The 19,173-nt window shown below is 57.1% G+C and overlaps 1 protein-coding gene across 5 annotated transcripts in view; it reads left to right on the top strand.

Annotated features, from left to right (window-relative positions):
• The window catches only part of AGRN (agrin), a 99,604-nt gene that overhangs the window by 50,354 nt on the left and 30,077 nt on the right, over positions 1–19,173 (top strand). For all 5 annotated transcript variants that reach the window (XM_086764550.1, XM_086764548.1, XM_086764552.1 and 2 more), the window contains 4 exons: positions 10,526–10,741; positions 11,810–12,034; positions 14,306–14,530; positions 14,626–14,832. In XM_086764550.1, the coding sequence (XP_086620676.1) occupies positions 10,526–10,741; positions 11,810–12,034; positions 14,306–14,530; positions 14,626–14,832 (873 nt within the window). The remainder of the gene's footprint in view (positions 1–10,525; positions 10,742–11,809; positions 12,035–14,305; positions 14,531–14,625; positions 14,833–19,173) is intronic.

Genomic DNA, 19,173 nt, shown 5'->3' with positions numbered 1-19,173 from the left:
TTGTCTTTCACCTGGCTGCTGGATGCCTTCTCATCAGCACCTTGTTATGGCTTTGCCTCGTCAGGTCCGGCTCCTTTTCCTCTCCGGCTGGCATCCCCTCTGCCACGAAGAGGGAGACGGCCGCCCGCGGCGTTGCGAGGGCTGGTTCCCCGTGGCCCTGCTGTGGGATGCTAACGGTGTGACAGTGTGCCAGGGGTTGTTAGAAAAGGGGACCGTTCTGCTGGGGACAGCTAAGTGGCGTTGGGAAGCGGTGTTTCACGACCTCTCTGCTCTCTTTTAGCCCTGGGTCTGGTGGCAGCTGAGGAGGGGATGCTTGAGCGCGGGGAGAGGCTTTGCTTTACCAGGCTGCACAGGGCTGCGGTGGTCTCCAGTCCTGGTTGCGTTCCTCCTCTTTGACACTTCATCAAGAAAAGCTGCTCCCTTATTTTGTTTACTCGCTTAATTAACATCCCATAATTCTGCTGAACAGCTTCCTCTGGCTGGTAACCTGTTGGCACAGATGTGGTGAGGGGGAAATGGTTGCCTTCGGCTTAGGAGTCGCGTAAGGTGCTCACCTCACCTCCCCTCGCCTGCCCTGCCCGCCTCCCAAAATTCAACCTCGCGGTGCGTTGGCGGGGAGAAGGCTGGGGCTGGCCTGCACCTCGGGAGACGCGCGTGCTGGCCGTACCCTCCTCCTGCTGCCAAATTCAGGCCGTGCCCTTCCTTCTCCAGGCCCTGACGGAGAGGATACAGGGAGGCAGCCATGAGTTTTTGGTTTCTCGGGGGCGGCAGGTGGTTCTCTGGGCAGATCTGCGCCGGCGAGGTGACGCTTGACCGCTCTGGGAGGAGAACCATGAAAACGGAACTGGAAATAAATCGCAAGCTCTTCAGTTTTGTTCCCTTTGTGCGCGGCGGCCCTGGAACACCCTGCTAGCTTTGGCTGCCGGTCCCAGCCTGTTTCTGTGTCGACAGAAGCCGATATAAGACTTGGATGCCGCAAAATGAATTCAGAGCGCAGGCTTTGTGGCGAGGCTGATCTCAGCAGAGTGGGAAGGTGTTGCAGACCCATCTTTTTTTTTTTTTTTTTTTTTGTCTGCCCACAGATGCATTTTGCAGCCCCCTGTCTTTTCTGACGAGCCCACGCTCTCTGCCTTTCGCACCCGTGCTTTTCCTGGCCCCAGCCCTCTCCCGCATGCGCGATTTGAAATGCTGGGAGCTGACTTGCAGCAGGAGCGGGGAAGCGATGTCCTCCAGCAGCAATCCACCTCGGCTGCTGGGATGCCGTGCCCTCTCCTCTCTCTGTTGAGAAGTTGGCTTGGCTGGACGTTCCTGAATGAGGAGGGACTTGGAGCGTGGTGGGAAGTCTTGTCACACATCATGGAACAGGAAAAAAAAAATTTAAAAAAATCACTCAGCACAAGGTGAATTTTTTGTAGCAGGCTTCTCAGCAGCTGCTCGCTTTTGATTGCAGAGCGCTTGCTCCTTCTCCAAGACTCCATCGCGGCACAGACTGAAACGCCGACCTACCGCAGTGCTGGTACGGTGCTTGGACCCGATGGGGGTGACCCGGGGGGTGACCCGGGGTGCTCTTCTGTTCGCCCCAGCATCCTGGACAATTCATGCCACCAGCACGAAGCTGGCCATCCCCTAGCTGGTCCAGAGGATCCCACGGTGAAATCACCATGGTTAGATCTTTGGCTTCCCCTTCCTTTTTTCTTGCTCATATTCACACCCTATGGCAGTGAGGCAACAGCTCAGAAGCCAGGACCAGGATCTACTTGTAGAGCTTCAGCCCCGTGGTTCTCGCCTGGATTTCTTGCCCACTGTTGCAGTGGGAGCGACTGTTCCCCTGCCTGTGTTTTGCACTCTGGGCACCGCAGCAAAGTGTGCTTCGGCTGAACCAGCTCTGGCTGCTTCAGGGTTGCTCTGGAGAGAGGAGAGATGCTAAACATAGCTCTTCAAACGCTGAGCGGTAGATAAGGTAGCAGCCGTTATTAGACACCACTTTTGATCTCTTGAGAGCATTTTCTTCTCCATTTACAGTGAGGTTTGAGCTTTCTCTTGGGGATTGATTCTTGCACTTTCACGTTACGTGGCTGGTATTAGAGGAGGAGTAGATGGGAGAACTGCTAAGGTGTTCCTGTTTTTCCCTGTGTCAGGTCCTTGCTAAGGTTGCAGATCCCCAAGCTTGCCTTGCTCTTCCCGCATCTCGGCCTCACAATCTCGCAGGACTATCCTTCTGGCATTTAGCCTTGGAGTGTTGTGACAAAGAAACATCATTTTGCTTGCTTTCTTCTCTTCCCCTTGGCCGTTTCATCCTGAAGTTGGTGCGTGATGCCTTTCAGAAGGAGCTCGTGCATCACGACCAGCTCCTGAGCTAGCCCATGGCAAATCCTGCCTGGCGCTGTGCTGTGGCAGAGGATTTCTCACCAGGTGAGCATTGGGTTTGTAGGAACATGCCCTAAGGTCGCAGAGTCTTGCTGTTCCAGTGGCAGGAAAGTGCTTGCTGAGAGCAGGAGCGGCGTGCGCTCCGGCTGTGCCGGCGTTGCTCGGCCGAGGCAGGCATCCCAAGCACCTCACTGCCGAAAGCAAGGATCCAGCTCTTCCAGCTCCTTCCTTCATATGAAGCTCAGGGGGAGAGCAAAAGACAACAGGAGGCATGAAGCTGGCTGAGACCCCAGGCTATGAGCAAGCTTCTCGTGAAGAGCGTGAGTAGACCTTGCAGCGTGCCCGGCAGCCTGGGACAGGTTGGCAAAGGGCGATGCGCTGGCTCTGCCGCCCGTGCGGCTGAGCGCCGGCTTTGGACCTGCCGTGGCTGGGGAGGAGCCGTCTTTCCATCTTTTCATCCAGACATCCGGAGACTGCCGCAGCCCTCCTTCGCTTGCTGAGCTCTCTAATCTCCCTGACTTGTAAACGCTGTGTTTTGCAGAGCACTGTCTCTGCAGGCATGTTAACACAATCCTTCACCTTGCTCACTGCCATCTCTCTGCCTCCACCATAAGGTTTTCCTTTTAATTCTTCCAACTGATCAACCTTTTTTTCCTTGCTGCCCACCCCTCCTGGTTTCCCAGAGGTCTCTGCCACATGTAGAGCTACGCAAGCGAGGTCCTTGGAGAGGTGAGAGCATCAGAGAGGCTCCCAGACTGGATGGTGGATGCCTACCGTTCTCTCCGCTTCCTAAAGACCTTCCATCCTTAGAACGTGTCGGCTTGAAAACTTCAAGTGGTTTGGGGACTTGTTCTGGAGAGGTTCTTGTGGCTTTGGGGACTGCAGATTTGCAGCTGGTTAAACAAGAAGGGAGTGCTGCCTTCCTCATCCCCTTTGGTCCCCGTAGGGCTGTACGCAGCGGGGCTGGCCGTGCCTTCACCCCTGGCCTGCCGCTCCTCAGTGAGTACAACTGCGGCTTTCGTCAGGGGCTTGAAGCAAAAGTGCTTGGGTTCTTTCGTGGGACGCCCGGTGCTGATTTCGGCACGGCCTGGGAGACGCCGTGCGGCGTTTAGCCATGGCTGCGGGTCGGACGCGGTGCCCACGTGTGGCTCTCCCAGCCCTGCAGCCGAGGCCTTTGAGCAGGACGGGTGGCGTCTTCTCCCTCGCCGAGCAAGCCCGGGCTGATGCGATTAATATTGATGGCAGGGAGGGTGGGCCCGGGGAAGAGGAGTGAATGAGCACGGGTGAGAGTCTGGGCTGGAGCGCCAGCCTAACCGGTCTCCATGGCAACGGGCATCTCGCGCTCATGCAGAATTAATGCCGGCCTCGCTGCCCCGACACACGCGCCTGGCTCCGTCCCGGGGGCTTTGCGTTTCCCTCTGCCCTTTCGGCACAAGGAAGGCTCAGAAGTGGCTCTGCCCTGCTCTTTGCTGGCTTCCCCTTCCTCTTGCGTCGGTGGTGTCCCAACGTGTTGGACGGCAGCGGGGCTGGCTGGTGGTGGGGCCTGGTTGAGGAATGAAGATGATCAGGGGGCTGGGGCACCTTTCCTGTGAGGCCAGGCTGAGAGACCTGGGGCTGTTCAGCCTGGAGAAGAGGAGGCTCCGGGGAGACCTTATACTGGTCTTCCAGTACCTAAAGGGGGCTACAGGAAAGATGGGGAGAGACCCTTCAGTAGGGCCTGTTGTGATAGGACGAGGGGTCATGGTTTCAAAATAGAGGGATGAAAAGATGTCTTTGAGCATCACAGCTTCTTCCCTCCGCTGCCCAGCCTAACCAGTTCGGGGCTGCTCTCCACTTTGTGTTCCCCAGTCTGGCCTCGAGAGGGAGAGCTTTTAATCCCATAGCGTTAGATTAAGAGGCAGCCACCTCGCACGCTTGGTACGGACATCCTCGCTCCTGCACCGTCAGCCTTTCCTCTCTCCTACCCCTCTCCCCTCGCTGGAGACACGGTGAGCCATGAAAGCAGGTACATCCCACCCTCAAGCTGTAACCAACTTTCTGCCTGGGCTTTTCCGATTGTTTTTCTCGGCCCATTGGGAGAAGGGATGGACTCCCCTGGGATCCGGAGCAGGTCCAGGCTGGCAAACGAGGCGGGGCAGGCCGGCATGGGCTGCAGAGAGCCTGGCAGGGTGCAATAAGCAATCAGCAAGCTGCTCCAGTAGCATATATTTTTTTTTTCTTTTGGAAAAGAGCAGTTTTGACGTTACATTTATGATTATTGTTATTAAGCTGGAGAAACGTTTTAATGTGAATGCTTGGGGCTTATTAGGTAGAGCTCTTCACCTCAAGATCTCAAAGCACTTGACAAAGCCAGCTTGTTATTAATCCCTACTACTTATACTGAGCTATTTACCTGCTGACATTGGGGGTTTGGCGATTAGTATTATCCGTCTTTTTTGTAAACAAGAGAACCAAGGTGCAGAAGTGGATGGGGAGTTGAAGCTGGAAGCTCTGAAGCTGGAAGCAGAAGCTGATCCATGCTCTCTGTCTCCCGGCTGCCTGTCCTCACTGCTCCGCTCCAGAAGGTTTGGAAGAAGACTGGGATGGATGGAGAAGCTGGCCCAAGAGCTCTCCTTGGAGCCCAGTCTCTTGGGCCCAGCTCAAGCAGAGCCTTTCCTTCAACAGCGATCTTCTCCCAAGCTGCCTGCAGCCTCACACCGACTCTGGCATCTCTGCGGAGCGGAGCTGCGTGTGAGGAGCCTCAGCAGCTCCGAGCCGTCCTCGCGTTGGCTCTGGCCCTCCCTCTTGACCACAGCGGAGCCTTCCAGCCGTTTTGGGCATCTGCAAGCACTGTTGGACGCGAGGAGGTGGAGCTGGTGCCATCTGCCCTGGCAGCGACTCGTGGAGTACCAGCCACCTGCGCCCGCGCAGCCCGCTCGGGAAAATGCTGAGCTGAACCTTGGCAGGGGCTTCCCTGGTAACGAAGCATCCTCCTCCCTCCCTGCTGCTAATTAGGGGCTGCCTGAGGAAGTGTCACGGATGGGGTGGAAGGCTTGGGTCTGAACCGGTGGCATTACACCTGGTAGTCCTTCTTTCTGCAGGAGTGGCTCGGTTCGGATGACTGCCAGCAGCTCGGGGCGCAGACTGCTGTAAGAAGCACTCTCCAACCATGACTCTCCCTCTTCCCACCCCAATTTTCAGCTGCTGGTGTAGATAGGCTCCTCTCAGCTTGTCGTCTCTCTCCTTTCCCCTTTTCTCTGTGGTTCGTCGATGCAGGCGTCCCGCCCTGGCCTCCAGTGTGTTGGTCTGGAGGATCACTGGTGGGCTGGGGAAGGTGTTTCCATAGGTGGCTTCTGTTGCTTGGTTGCTCTGCCTGCCTTGGTGCCCCTGCCCCTCTGCATTTTGGGAGGAGCCATCCCATATCTCCCGTGTGCTCCCTTTGCGTGCTGGAGAACACGTGGCCGGTTCTCGGGCTGCGGCAGCGCCCTGCCCTTCCTCTGCTCCGGGATGTTCAGGGCAGAGACCGGGGCGCTTCAGTGTGCCCCTCACCTTCTCTAATTAGCCAGAGGACAGGAAACCCTCGTTAGCGTTCCTTTGCGCTCTTTACCCTGAACCAGGCGGTCACGGCGGGACGCGAGGCAGAGCATCGGAGGATAGCGTATCGGAGCTGGGGCCGAGGCTCCGAGCCCGGTCAGCTCTTTCCTCTAGCCCTCATCTCTCCCAAAAGCCTTTCTTGCTTTCGCAGGCTCGGGCTGGGGCTGCCGAGGGAGAGGGGACCGCTCTGCCTGCCCGCGGACTCACGCTGCCTCAGTTGCGGTGGGAAACACGTCGCTATGAATTATTTGTAGCGACACCTTTTCCTCTCCAGCAAGCGCACTTTTTTTTTTTTATTGTTGTTGTTATTGTTATTTATTGTCCTGTTTCTGCTCCAGTGCTGCTAAGAGACATGGAGAGGCTTGGCTGGTATTCAGCGCGGTTACAAAGAGCCCAAGCCCTCCCTTTTGTTCCGTGAAGCTTGCTCAAGTGTTGTATAGATACCTCACTTCAGCTGTTTCTCTTCCTCCTCTTCGGCGGCTCGGGAGGTTTGGGAAAGGTCAGCTCCTAGCCGCAGCTTTTTTCTGCTCCAGACAAGCGCTGCTCTCATTGTTTGCCAGACGCCTTGCTGCGCCTCGTCTCCGCAGCGCTGGGATGGTTTAACCGGAGCGGTGCTCCGCTTCAGATCCGGTCTGCTCTCTGACCTTGCCGCGGAGCCTTGCCGTGTGCTTTGTAGGCACTTTTGAAGCACGGTCTTGAACGAGCGCTGAGAGATCCCACCTCCCCTCTGCGACCAGGGAACCTGCACAGTAAGCTGCAGCCTCCAACGTCCCGAGCAGGGGCTTCATATTAGGAAAAAAAATGTTTTACGCTGAGGGTGGTGGAGCACTGGAACAGGTTGCCCAGAGAGGCGGTGGATGCCCCATCCCTGGAAACATCCCAGGCCAGGTTGGCCGGGGCTCTGAGCAACCTGATCTGGTTGGAGATGTCCCTGCTCCTTGCGGGGGGGGGTTGGAATGGATAACCTTTGAAGGTCCCTTCCAACCCAAACCATTCTGTGAGTCCGTGATTCATCTGTTGCAAGCTCAGGCTGACTCTGGTTCTCCACTGCCTTCCCAGTGTCCGCTCTGCAGAGGTGACCGTTGTAGCTGGCTCAGAAGCCTCCAGCCGCAGTGGTGCTGGGGATGAGTCTCAACCAAGCCCTGCCCTGGCATGTCCGTTGGGTGATGTAGAACACGCAGTGGTAGGAAAAGGCATGGTCGCTATCTGGTGATGCCGTAGAGATGTCGGTAGAGGGGCAGCAGGCAGGCAATTTCCTTGCCGTGCTGGTGAGCACCATCTCTGTGCTCCTGTCCGCCCCATCTCAAGCTCAGGAGCTTTTATTTCTTCCACATCAGTGATGCTTACGCTTCTTGCATCCTCCCAGGTAAAATTAGAGAGAGAGAGATTCTGGGGAAGAAGGAAGCTCCCTCGGAATTGCATCCTTTGCAGAGCTTTTTGGGTTGAGTCATCTTAGCAGGCGTAATAAACCCGTTTCTTCTCCCGCGCCTGGCAGGGGAATTAAGGCATTTTGTTTTATTCTTGTTGGTGTTCTGAGCTTGCATCCTCCAACCGCATCACAGCATCGGATGAGTGAGTTTTCAAAATCATCTGCTGTGAGCAAGTAGGCTTCTTCACCGGTAGCACCAGCGACGCTTAGAAGTGAAAGAAACTTAAACAACCAATTTGCTTGTCACAATTTCTTTCTGGCGTGAAGCGTTTTTTCTTCCTCGCTTTGTCTGCTGCTCATACTCCTGCTCTCCGTTCTGCCCGGGTGGCTGGGCTGTCCCGTTGGGTTGGGATGAGCTCCGAGACACCACGATGTGCAAGGTTCTCTCCTGGGGACGGAGCTCGTTGGCAAGGAATGGGAAGGTGTCTGTCAAACACCGGGGCTGTAAAAGCTTGCTTTTGGTTGATGTGGAATGCAGGGCAGATAATTACCCTTTATGTCATCTCTTCTGCTCACATATTGGCCCGTTACGTCCCTAAAGTGTTTATGAAATATGGTTCTGGGGCAAGGATAGACTGAAACTTCAGTTCTGATCAAATACCAGTTTTCTTCGTGGCCTGACCCAATTAACTTCATAATACTTTGTGGCCTTTTTGTCATTTACCATTGCCTTTATCGCTTCAGATGAAGAGATTCTTAAATATATGTGGGCTAAACAATTACAGGGAGGATCACCGAAAAGGTGGCGAGACCCAGTTTGGCTCCAAATCTGCCTGAACAATTTTAGGAGTTTCTTTTGAGGAAGAGTTGAAACCGTCAGCAATACTTTAATTTCTGGACAAGTCCTGCCCAGTGCTGGAAGGTTTTTCCTTTCAGGGTTGCAGGCTTCCGTTCCCCTTTACGCCAGCTCCATCACTGCCTCCCCTGCGACTGGCAGTGGATTCTGCGCTACGCAGACCTGCACCGCGGGGCGGGGGAACGGGATGAATCCTCGCTTGTCCCGCATTTCGCATTCCTCACTTGCACGCCTCCCCTGCACCCTCTAATCTCAGAGCTCAACAGGCTGATCTGCATTTAAAAAAAAAAAAAAAGAGAGAGAGAGGAAAAAAAAAAGAAAGAGCAGCAACGGGAAGAGCAGGAGAGACTATCCAGAGCGCTTCATAAAAATGATGAATTGCTTTTAGATATTGGGCAGGAGAGAAAGAGAGTTCTTTTTTATTTGATGATATTAGTCTCTTAGCGATGCGTTGTCGCTGTGCATATAAGCTCCAAATCTCACGGCAGTCAAAGGCAAACGCCCAGGAACTGAAGTGTAAATGAGCTGCTGTAGAGCATTTTATTTTGCCTTTTATGATGTCTCTTTCTCTCATTATGTAGGTCAGTCTCCATTTCTAACGTAGGCTGTTTGCGTAGGAGAGCCCGGGGTGGTCAGGTGTGCCCCGGGGTGCCCGCTGTGCGTGGGCGCAGTAGCGGTGCCGTGCGTGCTGGTGCCGGCACAGGGACGATGGATGCTGATGCGGTGGGTGCCGGCACAGGGACAGGGGTGCCGATGCGGTGGGTGCCAGCACAGGAACGGTGGGTGCCGATGCAGTGGGTGCCGGCACAGGGACAGTGGGTGCTGGCGCAGGGACAGTGGGTGCCGATGCGGTGGGTGCCGGCACAGGCACTAATGGGTGCCGATGTGATGGGTGCCAGTACAGGGACAGTGGGTGCTGATGCGGTGGGTGCCGGCACAGGGACAGGGGTGCCGATGCGGTGGGTGCCAGCACAGGAACAGTGGGTGCCGATGCAGTGGGTGCCGGCACAGGGACAGTGGGTGCTGGCGCAGGGACAGTGGGTGCCGATGCGGTGGGTGCCGGCACAGGCACTAATGGGTGCCGATGTGATGGGTGCTGGCACAGGGACAGTGGGTGCCAATGGCGGTGGGTGCCGGCGCAGGCACAATGGATGTCGATGTGGTGGGTGCCGGCGCAGGGACAATGGGTGCCGATGCGGTGGGTGCCGGCACAGGGACAATGGTGCCAACGCAGTGGGTGCCAGCACAGGAACGGTGGGTGCTGATGTGGTGGGTGCCAGCACAGGGACGATGGGTGCTGATGTGGTGGGTGCCAGCACAGGGACGATGGGTGCCGATGCGGTGGGTGCCGGCACGGGGATAACGGGTGCCTATGCGGTGGGTGCCGGCACGGGCATGACGGGTGCCGATGCGGTGGGTGCCGGCGCAGGGACTGGGCTTGGCGCAGCAGGCGTGCAGTGCGTACCTGCCCACGGTGCGTGTTGTGGGTGCCAAGCTGTGGTGGTGGTAAGCGCTGGGCAGGGAGCTCTGGCACCTCTTGCTCCCTCCGCCTCAGCTGTCCTCCCCTTCCTCCCTCCAACTGGAGAGTTACCTTTCCTACCGCATTAGCAATTCCGACGCTGAACTGGTCTGAGCTGGCTGCCCTGATCAGTGGAGGCGATACGGACACTCGTGCGTCTCCTTTAGAGAGACACCAGCCACATAATCCGGCTGCTTATTCCAGCAACGAGTAAAGCAGCGTGTGCGACGATCTGTCCCACGCTGGGACAGGTGAGGAGCTTTTCTTCTCCCTTCCTTGACTTTCCGCTCTCTTGCTGGCTAGCAGAGAACGTGTTGTGTTGTGGAGGGCTCGCAAAGACTTGAGCCCTGGGCGGCAGGGCTCCGTCACTCAGGAGGAGCTGTGGTGGAGCTGATGTGGTAGCGTGGACGGCAAAAAGTGCTGCCTTGCAGGGCGATTTCCCTTCTCTGGGCTTTCTCACAGGCTTTGCCGTCCGTTCTCCCCTTCCCCATAGCCTCTGTGCTGTCTGCTCCTGCCCGCGCTGGGCAGAGCCTTGTTCTCAGGTGCGAGGCTTTGGGGTGGGCGGCCCTGGCAGGGTCAGCTCGCTCCCCTTCCACCTCAAACACGCCCTTGGCATCCCTGGAGAAGGACTCAATGGCCTGCTTCCCGGCGTTGTGCTGAGACGATGACATCTCACCCTCAGCCAGGAAAGGACCTGGCTGTGCCCAGAGCATCCTCCTCCTACTGGTCCTGCCTTTGCAGTCCCAGTTCCTCGGTTCCCCCAAGCCTGGGTGGTGCGAGCAGCTCTGCCAGGGTGGAGAAGGGGAGGCACGGGTGCTCACCCATCTCTCTGTGCCCGCAGCGTGTCGAGGGATGCTGTGCGGGTTCGGGGCGGTGTGCGAGAGGAGCTCCACCGATCCGTCCCAGGCCTCCTGCGTTTGCAAGAAGACAGCTTGCCCCGTTGTGGTGGCTCCTGTCTGCGGCTCCGATTATTCCACCTACAGCAACGAGTGTGAGCTGGAGAAGGCCCAGTGCAACCAACAGAGGCGGATCAAAGTCATCAGCAAGGGACCGTGCGGTGAGTGCAAGGGCAGGCTCTCCTGCTTTCGGGAGGTGACAAGGTGACTTGTCCCTGAGCTCCCATCGTCACTGCGGTGCTGGTGATGTCCCGGGCGATGGGGACAGGTCTGATGGGAAGGGACACTGAGGGAATCGCCAGCTGTGCCTCAGTGATGGGCAGTTTAATAAACAGGCAAAGCGATGGCTGAAGGCCACTCGAGAAGCGTGCAGCAGACCAGCGGGGAACAGCCCCGCGTCCCCACGCCGCGTCCCCCGAGTGGGTCACGTCTGCCACAGCTCGACGTCGGAGGAAGCAAGGTGTGCGCGCGGGCTGGGTGGGCTGATGAAAGCCCTTTCCCAGCCTGGCATTCACCGGCTGTGAGCGAGGAGCTGTGTAAATGAGCCCCCGGTCTCCTCATCTCCGAGTAAATTAACTTGACCTTTCTCTCACGCAGCGCTCTGGCTTGCGATAAATCTGCGCCCGGCACTCCTGCTGGGGCTCCTGTCAGAGGGGAGAGAGCGCCGAGTGATTTATTTAAAATAATAATTGCAAAAAAGTGACAAAGAGAAAAAGAAAAAAAAAAAAGCTGGCAAATACATTTTGGCCCTTCCCTATCAGTGAGGAAATTGCTCCTTGAGCTCTTCCTCTAATTACAATTTGCAGGAGGTGCCTTAAGGACCCTCGTTTTGCTCGTTTGCTGGAGTGAGAGGCTCTCAGAGAGCATCTGCAGGGAAGGGCGCTCGCAGCCGTGCAGCCGAGAGGTTTAGAAGGGAGGGGTTCTGCCCAAAGGGCCGGGGGGCAGTGAGCTCCTTTCCTCGCGTGCCGTGGGTTCGGGGCTCATCCTGCCTGCCTCCGCGGACATCGGGGCGGATGAGCTCGCCGCTGCGGGACCGGGTACGTGGCACTGGCTCCAGCGTCTGCTGAGGGGACAGCATCCGTTGCCATCGTTTTTGGGCACTTGGAGGGACTGGGGCTGTCTAGGTGGCGCGTCGAGCTTATTCATCCCGTGCGAGGAGCGAGAGGGCGGCACGGCAGCACGGGCCGACGCGTTCACAGCTGCGCCGTGCCCCCTCCTCTCTCCCTCAGGCTCCAAGGACCCCTGCGCAGAGGTGACCTGCAGCTTCGGCAGCACCTGCGTCCGCTCCACCGACGGTCAGTCGGCCAAATGCGTCTGCCCGTCGTCCTGCAGCGGCGTGCCGGAGAGCGCGGTGTGCGGCAGTGACGGCAACGACTACCGCAGCGAGTGCGACCTCAACAAGCACGCCTGCGACAAGCAGGAGAACGTTTTCAAGAAGTTTGATGGCGCCTGTGGTGAGTCCCTCACGCCCCCCCCAAGGGCTTTGCTTTAAAAATATTTCCTCCTGCAATACCGAGGGCAGACCGGTGGGAAGTGGCAAGGGCTGGGGAGAAAAACTTGCCCGCGCGCATGCTGTCGTCAGCTCAAAAACGTGAGCTGGGCAGAAGGTCAGTCCGTGCGCGACGGCTTCTGCGGCTCCGACCAAGCCAGCGCTTCCCTCGTGGCGTTTGGCTGCGGGCGTTTTTTCTCGGGACCCACTGACCTAGAGAGCAATTGCAACATCTGTGCCACCTCCTTTCCGTCCTGCCGGTTCCCCTGGCTGGAGTCCCCCCGGCCGCCGATTTTTGGCAAGAAGCCTGCTGCTAGCCGATGTCCCGGGGCTCTAATTAAAAGAGCCCGACCGGCACGGATCCCAGAGCGCAGACGCAGTCCGCCGTGGCAAACGGCATCCTCTGTGGCTAATGATGGCTGTGGATACTTGTAATTGAAAGCAACTGTATTCATTAGGAAAACCAGGAGAATCAGCCAGGACACGTGCCGGGGCCAGTGTTTGTCCCCGGGGGAAAGAGTGTGGGAGCGCGTTTGGGCAGGTTGCAAACCTGGAAGAGCTTTAGGTCCGTTTTCACTGCTCGGTCCCAAGTAGGACAAGATGGGTGCAAGTGGGAGGTGCGAAAGAGGTGATGTCACCCTGGGTGCTCCCGGTTTCTAGGGCAGAGAGGAGGCTTTGAGCCTCACTGCTCCTTTGAGGTCCTCCTGATTTTGGGCTGGGCGGCAGCGGAAGCTCAGGCGGTCTGAAAATACTTGAAGTGTGTGTGAAGTGTGAATAGCACGCTACCGGGCGTGCTGTAAGGCTTGAGGATGTCCTGCAAGATAGAGGAGAGAGTGGGGATGAGCAGTGCAGGCAGAGCACACCTCAGGCTGGGAGAGCTGGGGCTGTTCAGCCTGGAGAAGAGGAGGCTCCGGGGAGACCTGATAGCAGCCTTCCAGTGCCTCAAGGGGGCTGCAGGAAAGGTGGGGAGAGGCTGGTCAGTAGGGCATGTTGTGATAGGACAAGGGGTAATGGTTTTAAAATAGAGGGAGGGAGGTTTAGATTGGATATTAGGAAAAAAATTTTTACACTGAGGGTGGTGGAGCACTGGAACAGGTTGCCCAGAGAGGTGGTGGATGCCCCATCCCTGGAAACATTCCAGGCCAGGTTGGCCGGGGCTCAGAGCAACCTGATCTGTTTGGAGATGTCCCTGCTCCTTGCAGGGGGGTGGGACTGAGTGGGCTTTGAAGGTCCCTTCCAACCCAAACCATTCTATGATTCTATATCCTCATCGCGCAGTCCCTGAGGCATCTCCGTGCATCTGCCTCATCCCCAGCCCCGCTGACGCGGTCCCCGTCTCCTCGGCTGTACCGCATCCCTGCCCCGCTGTAGCGGGCTTACCCGCGGCTCCTTGAGTCTGCACAGGATGGTTTTGTGATTTTGCTGGGGTTTGTCGAGGTCTCCAAGGAGGTGATGCATCCCTGGCTGGCCGCCGGTGCGGCCGCAGGGCAGCAGCACGCGCGGGCAACTCTTGCCGGAGGGGGAATGGGAGATGGATCGGGTAGGTGCTGCAGGAGCTGCTCCGTCTGCTTCGTTCCCATCATTACGGCCTGTGCTGAGATGGACAAAGGAAAGATTTTGGCTGTGAGCCTGTCCTAGGCCAGCCTTCTCCAGGGGATGCGGGGGCAGCCGAAAGGGAGGTCTTGTGCCTGCTTGTAGCTGGGGAAATGGGCTGCTGTGTTGTTTCCTCCCCGTGTCACCCTGGGACTGTGGTCAAAGCGGGGATTTCAGACTAGTAGGAGTAAGGGGTGGAAATATTTGATCCTGTTTCTGCGATTGGAGAAAATAAATCTGCGCTCTCCAGGTATCCTGCTTGACAAGGAAGAGAAAAACCCAGGGCTAGAGTAGGGATTAGTGGCCAGTGAGACCAGTTTGCCCGTGCCTTTGGCGTGCTAACAGGTCAGCCTGGATTAGAGCCGTGGGGCGAGGCAGCGCGTGGCCCTGGCTGCTTTTGGGGCTGGTCCAGCGCTTTGGGAAGGCAGGGAGTGCAGAGAGGGAGAGCGGGAGGAGTGGGATGGGTGTACCAAGCATCTCGGAAAGGGCGCGTGTCGCCGCTGGGTGCAGCTCAGTGAAAAATGAGTCCTTACGCGTGCAGAGCCCCACGGATGTCCAGCCCCGAGGAAGAGATGAGCATGTGTTGAGTGCGACTGGGGAGGACGTAAGCACGCCTAACTATCTGCTCTGGCTCTGCGCGCAGACCCTTGTAAAGGCATCCTCAACGACATGAACCGCGTTTGCCGGGTGAACCCCCGCACCCGAAAAGCGGACCTGCTCTCCCGCCCCGAGAGCTGTCCCCCGAAGAGGGAGCTCGTGTGCGGTGATGACGGGGTGACTTACGACAACGAGTGCGTGATGGGGCGCTCGGGGGCCATCCGAGGGCTGGAGATCCAGAAGGTGCGTTCGGGGCAGTGCCAGCATCAAGGTAAGTACCCCTCTGCTTTCTGAGGAACAGGAACTTTTGGGTTCTTGACCTTCCCCGCTCTTGGGTGCAAGTGGTGCTATCCTCTCTCCTCCCAGACAAATGCAAGGATGAGTGCAAGTTCAACGCCGTCTGCCTGAACCGCCGTGGCACCGCTCGCTGCTCCTGCGACCGCATCGCTTGCGACGGCGCTTACCGGCCTGTCTGTGCCCGGGACAGCCGGACCTACAGCAACGACTGCGAGCGTCAGAAGGCCGAGTGCCACCAGAAAACTGCCATCCCAGTAAAGCACAGCGGACCCTGTGGTAAGCACTGGTGCCGCTGGGCTGGTTGCCCACAGGAGCACTGGTCCACCCCACACCTCTCACTTCCCAGCCCCAGCAGCCACTTTAAGCCCAGCCTGCGTCAGTCCCTTCCGTGCAGGCAGCGGTGCTTGCGTTGATGCTGGAAAGCTGCAGGTAAGTTGTGAGTGAGTGCCCACCATCTGAGCAAGCCAGTTTTGCAGCCAACAAGCCCTGAATATCCGTTCCTCCCTGATTTTTTCCCTTCCAGCAGTCGACAGTCCTCCTGTGTGTGTGTGCACGTGTTCCTCCTTGGTGTTGTCTCTGTCTGACGTGCTCAGTAACACGGGAAAGACTCATTTGTGTTTAAACAGTACCAAAGTGTCTGTGATGTCCGACTCGTTTCTCTCATTCACCGTCACGGCCAGGCACACATTCGTCACCACGCAGTTCCCGTGCAGCCCACACCATTCATTTCTCCTCCTAGGGTAGTGCCAGTCCCCAAGCTCCTTCCATGCTTCCCCCACTCCATGCCTGCTTCTCTCAGCTCCAGGTACTCTCCGTAAGGAACTCTTCCCAGCGCGCCCGCTCTCTGGAGGTCTCGCCGTGTCTTTGTCTCTGGGAGAAGCTTTTGACCTTTCCAATGGATGCTTTTTCAGGAGTATGTGCTAGGATGGGGCTCTGGGTCCCTAGGATGTTGGGAACGTCCCGTCTTAAAATTATTGCACAGAAAATGAAGGAGGTTCAACACAGTCACTGGATTGATCTGTATGAGTTAGAAGGACTGTTTATTTCAGCTCAAATTGGTTGCTACTGGATCTAGAACTCTGTGCTATTATTTTACGCTGATGATTTGTGTGGTATCAGCTGTATCAAACCTTCTGAAGTACTTGGAAATCCCATATTGTGGATCTGTTTTGTTGGCTTTGTGCTCCTGCAGTAGGGTTTTAACGCTGCCAGGCCCAGCTGCTGGAAAACTGTTTGTCAGGCTCCCACAATCGCACTCACAATCACAACCGGTAACTTTTCATCATCTCTTTTTACTGTGTTTCTGGTGGGTGGATGATTAGGAGGCAGCTCCCCAAGTTCTTGCTGTAGGGAGGGTCACGGAGGCACCTTTCAGTCATAGAATTCATAGAATGGTTTGGGTTGGAAGGGACCTTTAAAGGCCACCCAGTCCAACCCCCCTGCCAGGAGCAGGGACATCTCCAACCGGATCAGGTTGCTCAGAGCCCCGTCCAACCTGGCCTGGAATGTTTCCAGGGATGGGGCATCCACCGCCTCTCTGGGCAACCTGGGCCAGTCCTCCATGTCCACGGGAAGCTGATGCTGGATGGCAATCAGCAAGCCTTGCCAGGAAGCCCTGCGTGCGGGCGAGTCTGGGACTCTCCCTATGCACCTGCCGTTCCTCTCTCCATCCTACTCGCTTTTATTTTAGCTTTTCCCCAACTTCTCTTTGTCTAGGTGAGGACAGCAGATGCACACATCTGCTTTCAGGAGCTACATCCTTTTTTGGGGTAGCAGCAGACAAAGCGAGTCGTCTGGGGCAAGTAAATCAAAGCTGGGGCTCTGTTGGCCAAAGCCTTGGATTTCAAAGTCATGACAGCTCCAGGCTGCCGTGTAGCGAGCCACCACGAGGTGTGGGCAAGCCTTTGTCCTCCCCATCAGCGTAGGAAAGCATCTAATGGACTCTAAGCTCTGCTGCTGTCTTTTCCAGCAGCAAGGCAAAGGAGGCAAAGCCAAACAAAACAGTTCAGGCCTTGTTTTTAATCCTTCTCTACTTTTACACCATGATGGGGCGGTTGAGAAAGGAGGGATGGGATGAGACCCGTGTGGACAGGAGGTGGAGGGAAGGTGTCTGTAGCTGCATCTGTCTTTTCCTCCCCGCCTCTCTCTGCTCTCTCCTCCGCTCTCTTTCTCCCTCCGCTCTCTCTTTCTCTCTTTCTTTCCTTTTTTCGTCTGTGTCTTGTGTTTTACAGTGTTGCCTGTTTGGAGGAAGGAATTGTGTCCTCGCAGCACCCTTCTGCTCCCTACCCGGACATCTCTGCTAGGAGGTCGGCTTTCTCCCCTTCTCCGTAGCCAGTGACAGTCCTGGCCTCTTCTCACTGCTCCCCTCCTCTCTAGTTTTGCTTGAGAGCCCTTGGGATGGAGAAATTGCCCTGGTTTTGCTCCCATCCCTCGCCCCAAACACTCCCAGCTGGAATGGAAATGCCTTGCAGTGCAGTGGGGTCTTGTCCGGTGCTTGCTGTGGCTTGACCCTCCGAGGCGAATGAGAGTGGGAGCAGAGGTGGGTGCTGTGAGCCCCTCAATCCTTAGCGAGCCCCTCTTCGGCTGCTACATCACTCTGGACTGCTCCTGGTTGATCTTACCTCTCCTTTTTACCCCCAACTAACCCCCCCTTTCTTCCCCGCCTCCTCTTTCCCCAGAGACTTCTGCCTGCCTAGGACTGTGATGCTTGTCCCTTCGCTCTCCATAGCGTGTGTCCCGCTCGTCCGTCCAAGCCCAGTGGGGCAGGGGCTCTGCAGGGATCACAGCTCCCTTCTCCAGTGCCCAGCAAAGCACCACGTGTTTTGGAAGCACTGAGGAGCTGTCTGTGCTCAGATGTGGTTCTTCTCTAAGAGTGTTTCCCTCTGGAGCTGGTGCTGGAGCTCATTGGGTGTCACGGGCGCAGATGGATGGGGCGGGATGAGTTCAGAGCCCCTTCCCCATAGCCGTCCACAGGCAAGGCTTGCAGGAGAGCTTGGTGTCCCCAAGGGCTTGGTTAGGTTTCTGCACGGCTTGGCAGCGCGTGAGGGATCGTGCCCTTGAGTCCATCAGGGTGCAGAATGAGCGTTTTCGCTCTGTGCCTCAGTTCCCCTGCCTACAAAGTGGAGAAGGGCCAGGAATCAGAGCAGGTCCTGATTATAGCACAGCTGAAGGTCCTTGCTCGGTAGGTCCCCGTTATATCCACCCGCATCCAAACTGATGCCAGAACTCCCCTTGACATCTGCAGGTGCCCGGGGCTGGGTGGGAAATCTCCCAGGCTGAGGTTCAGGCTGTGAAGAAGCTTCACGTGCTGCATCTCTGCAGGTTTGCTTGCTTACGAAGGGTGAGAAATGTCAGGGCAGTGTTCTCCATCAGGCCCTGCGCTCTCACTCGCCGCTTACTTGCTCCCCAAGGCGAGAGCGTGAATTTGGATGTCAAATGAACCAAGGTACTTGCTTCATGCCTAGCTCCTTGCGTCCTTACTGCCTGCTTGTTCCCACCAGAGGTGCTTTTTTTCCATGCGGGTGTGCGTCCCTGTGTTTTATTAAAAAGGGAAACACAAGCAGGAGATGTGGGCAGCGTCACAGGGCTGAGCGTAGCAGGGAGCGGTTCCTGGTCCTTGGGAATTGCTCGTAGACTCTTCAGCTGCAGGGAAGTTGGGGACACAGTTGAAAAGGCTGGGATGAAGTAGCGGCCGTATGTGCCTGAGCTGTCCAGGAGATATGCCACCTCGGTCCTAGCAGGGGAGGAAGACGGACCAGTTGCCCCTGTCCACTCTGCGGGCTCCGGAGGGCTTTGTCTTTCCCACCGCGCCCCGGCTCTGTGCCTGCCTCGCTTTTTGATGTCGGCAGGGCTGCGCTGTGTCTGCCTGTTGCATCCATCTCGCCCCGGCCGCGTTGTCCGTTCCCCACATCCGTTTTGTCGTGTGTCCTTGTCAGTGTTCGGCACGGATTAAACTTGCGTCCTTTCCTTGCCCCGGCTCCTCAGGGCTTGAGTCACAAGAAAGGGTCACTGGGCAGTGCTGGGTCTCTCCCAGCATGGCCGGTCCTGCCTTTGAGCTGCCTGTCTTGGCTTCTGGATGGTGGAGGGCGTTCCTGGAGGGAAGCACAACCTCTTCAGGGTTGGCCGCTCACCTCATCTCACTGGGCAGGTGCCAGTTTGCTCTGCTGACTTTGATGAAGCAGCTCCAGCGCATGAGCAGAGGGGACCGCTGTGGCCCGCAACCCGTGCCGGGGGGCATTACCCGTCCCCAGGGAGCCTCGGGGCTGTAGGTGTCCCCTCCAGCCAGATCCTCCTGGCTATGGCCACAGGGCCATCAGGTTGAGCTGTTCAGGGGACAATGATTCTGAGTATGTGAGGCTTCAGTGAAAGGAAAGATCCCTGTGTGAGCTTTTTGGCTACCAAGGGTTCGGCAGCCGGTGCCAAGGACTGCGTGACGATGCAGTGAGTGTCCTGGAGGCACTGAGACCCACGCTGAGGAGGGCTTTCTGCTGCCTCCTGCCCTGCCCTCTGCCACGGAGCTGGTCAGTCAGATCCCACTTCACGGGCAGGCTCGTGGCACCGCTGCTGCCCGGGAAAAGAAGTGCCAGCGGGGCTGATCCCACCTCTGGCCAACCCTTC

The sequence above is a fragment of the Chlamydotis macqueenii genome, chromosome 21 (genome assembly GCF_036417535.1).
Source record: "Chlamydotis macqueenii isolate bChlMac1 chromosome 21, bChlMac1.mat, whole genome shotgun sequence".
NCBI lineage: Eukaryota > Metazoa > Chordata > Aves > Otidiformes > Otididae > Chlamydotis > Chlamydotis macqueenii.
This window is presented reverse-complemented; position numbering and strand designations above follow the sequence as displayed.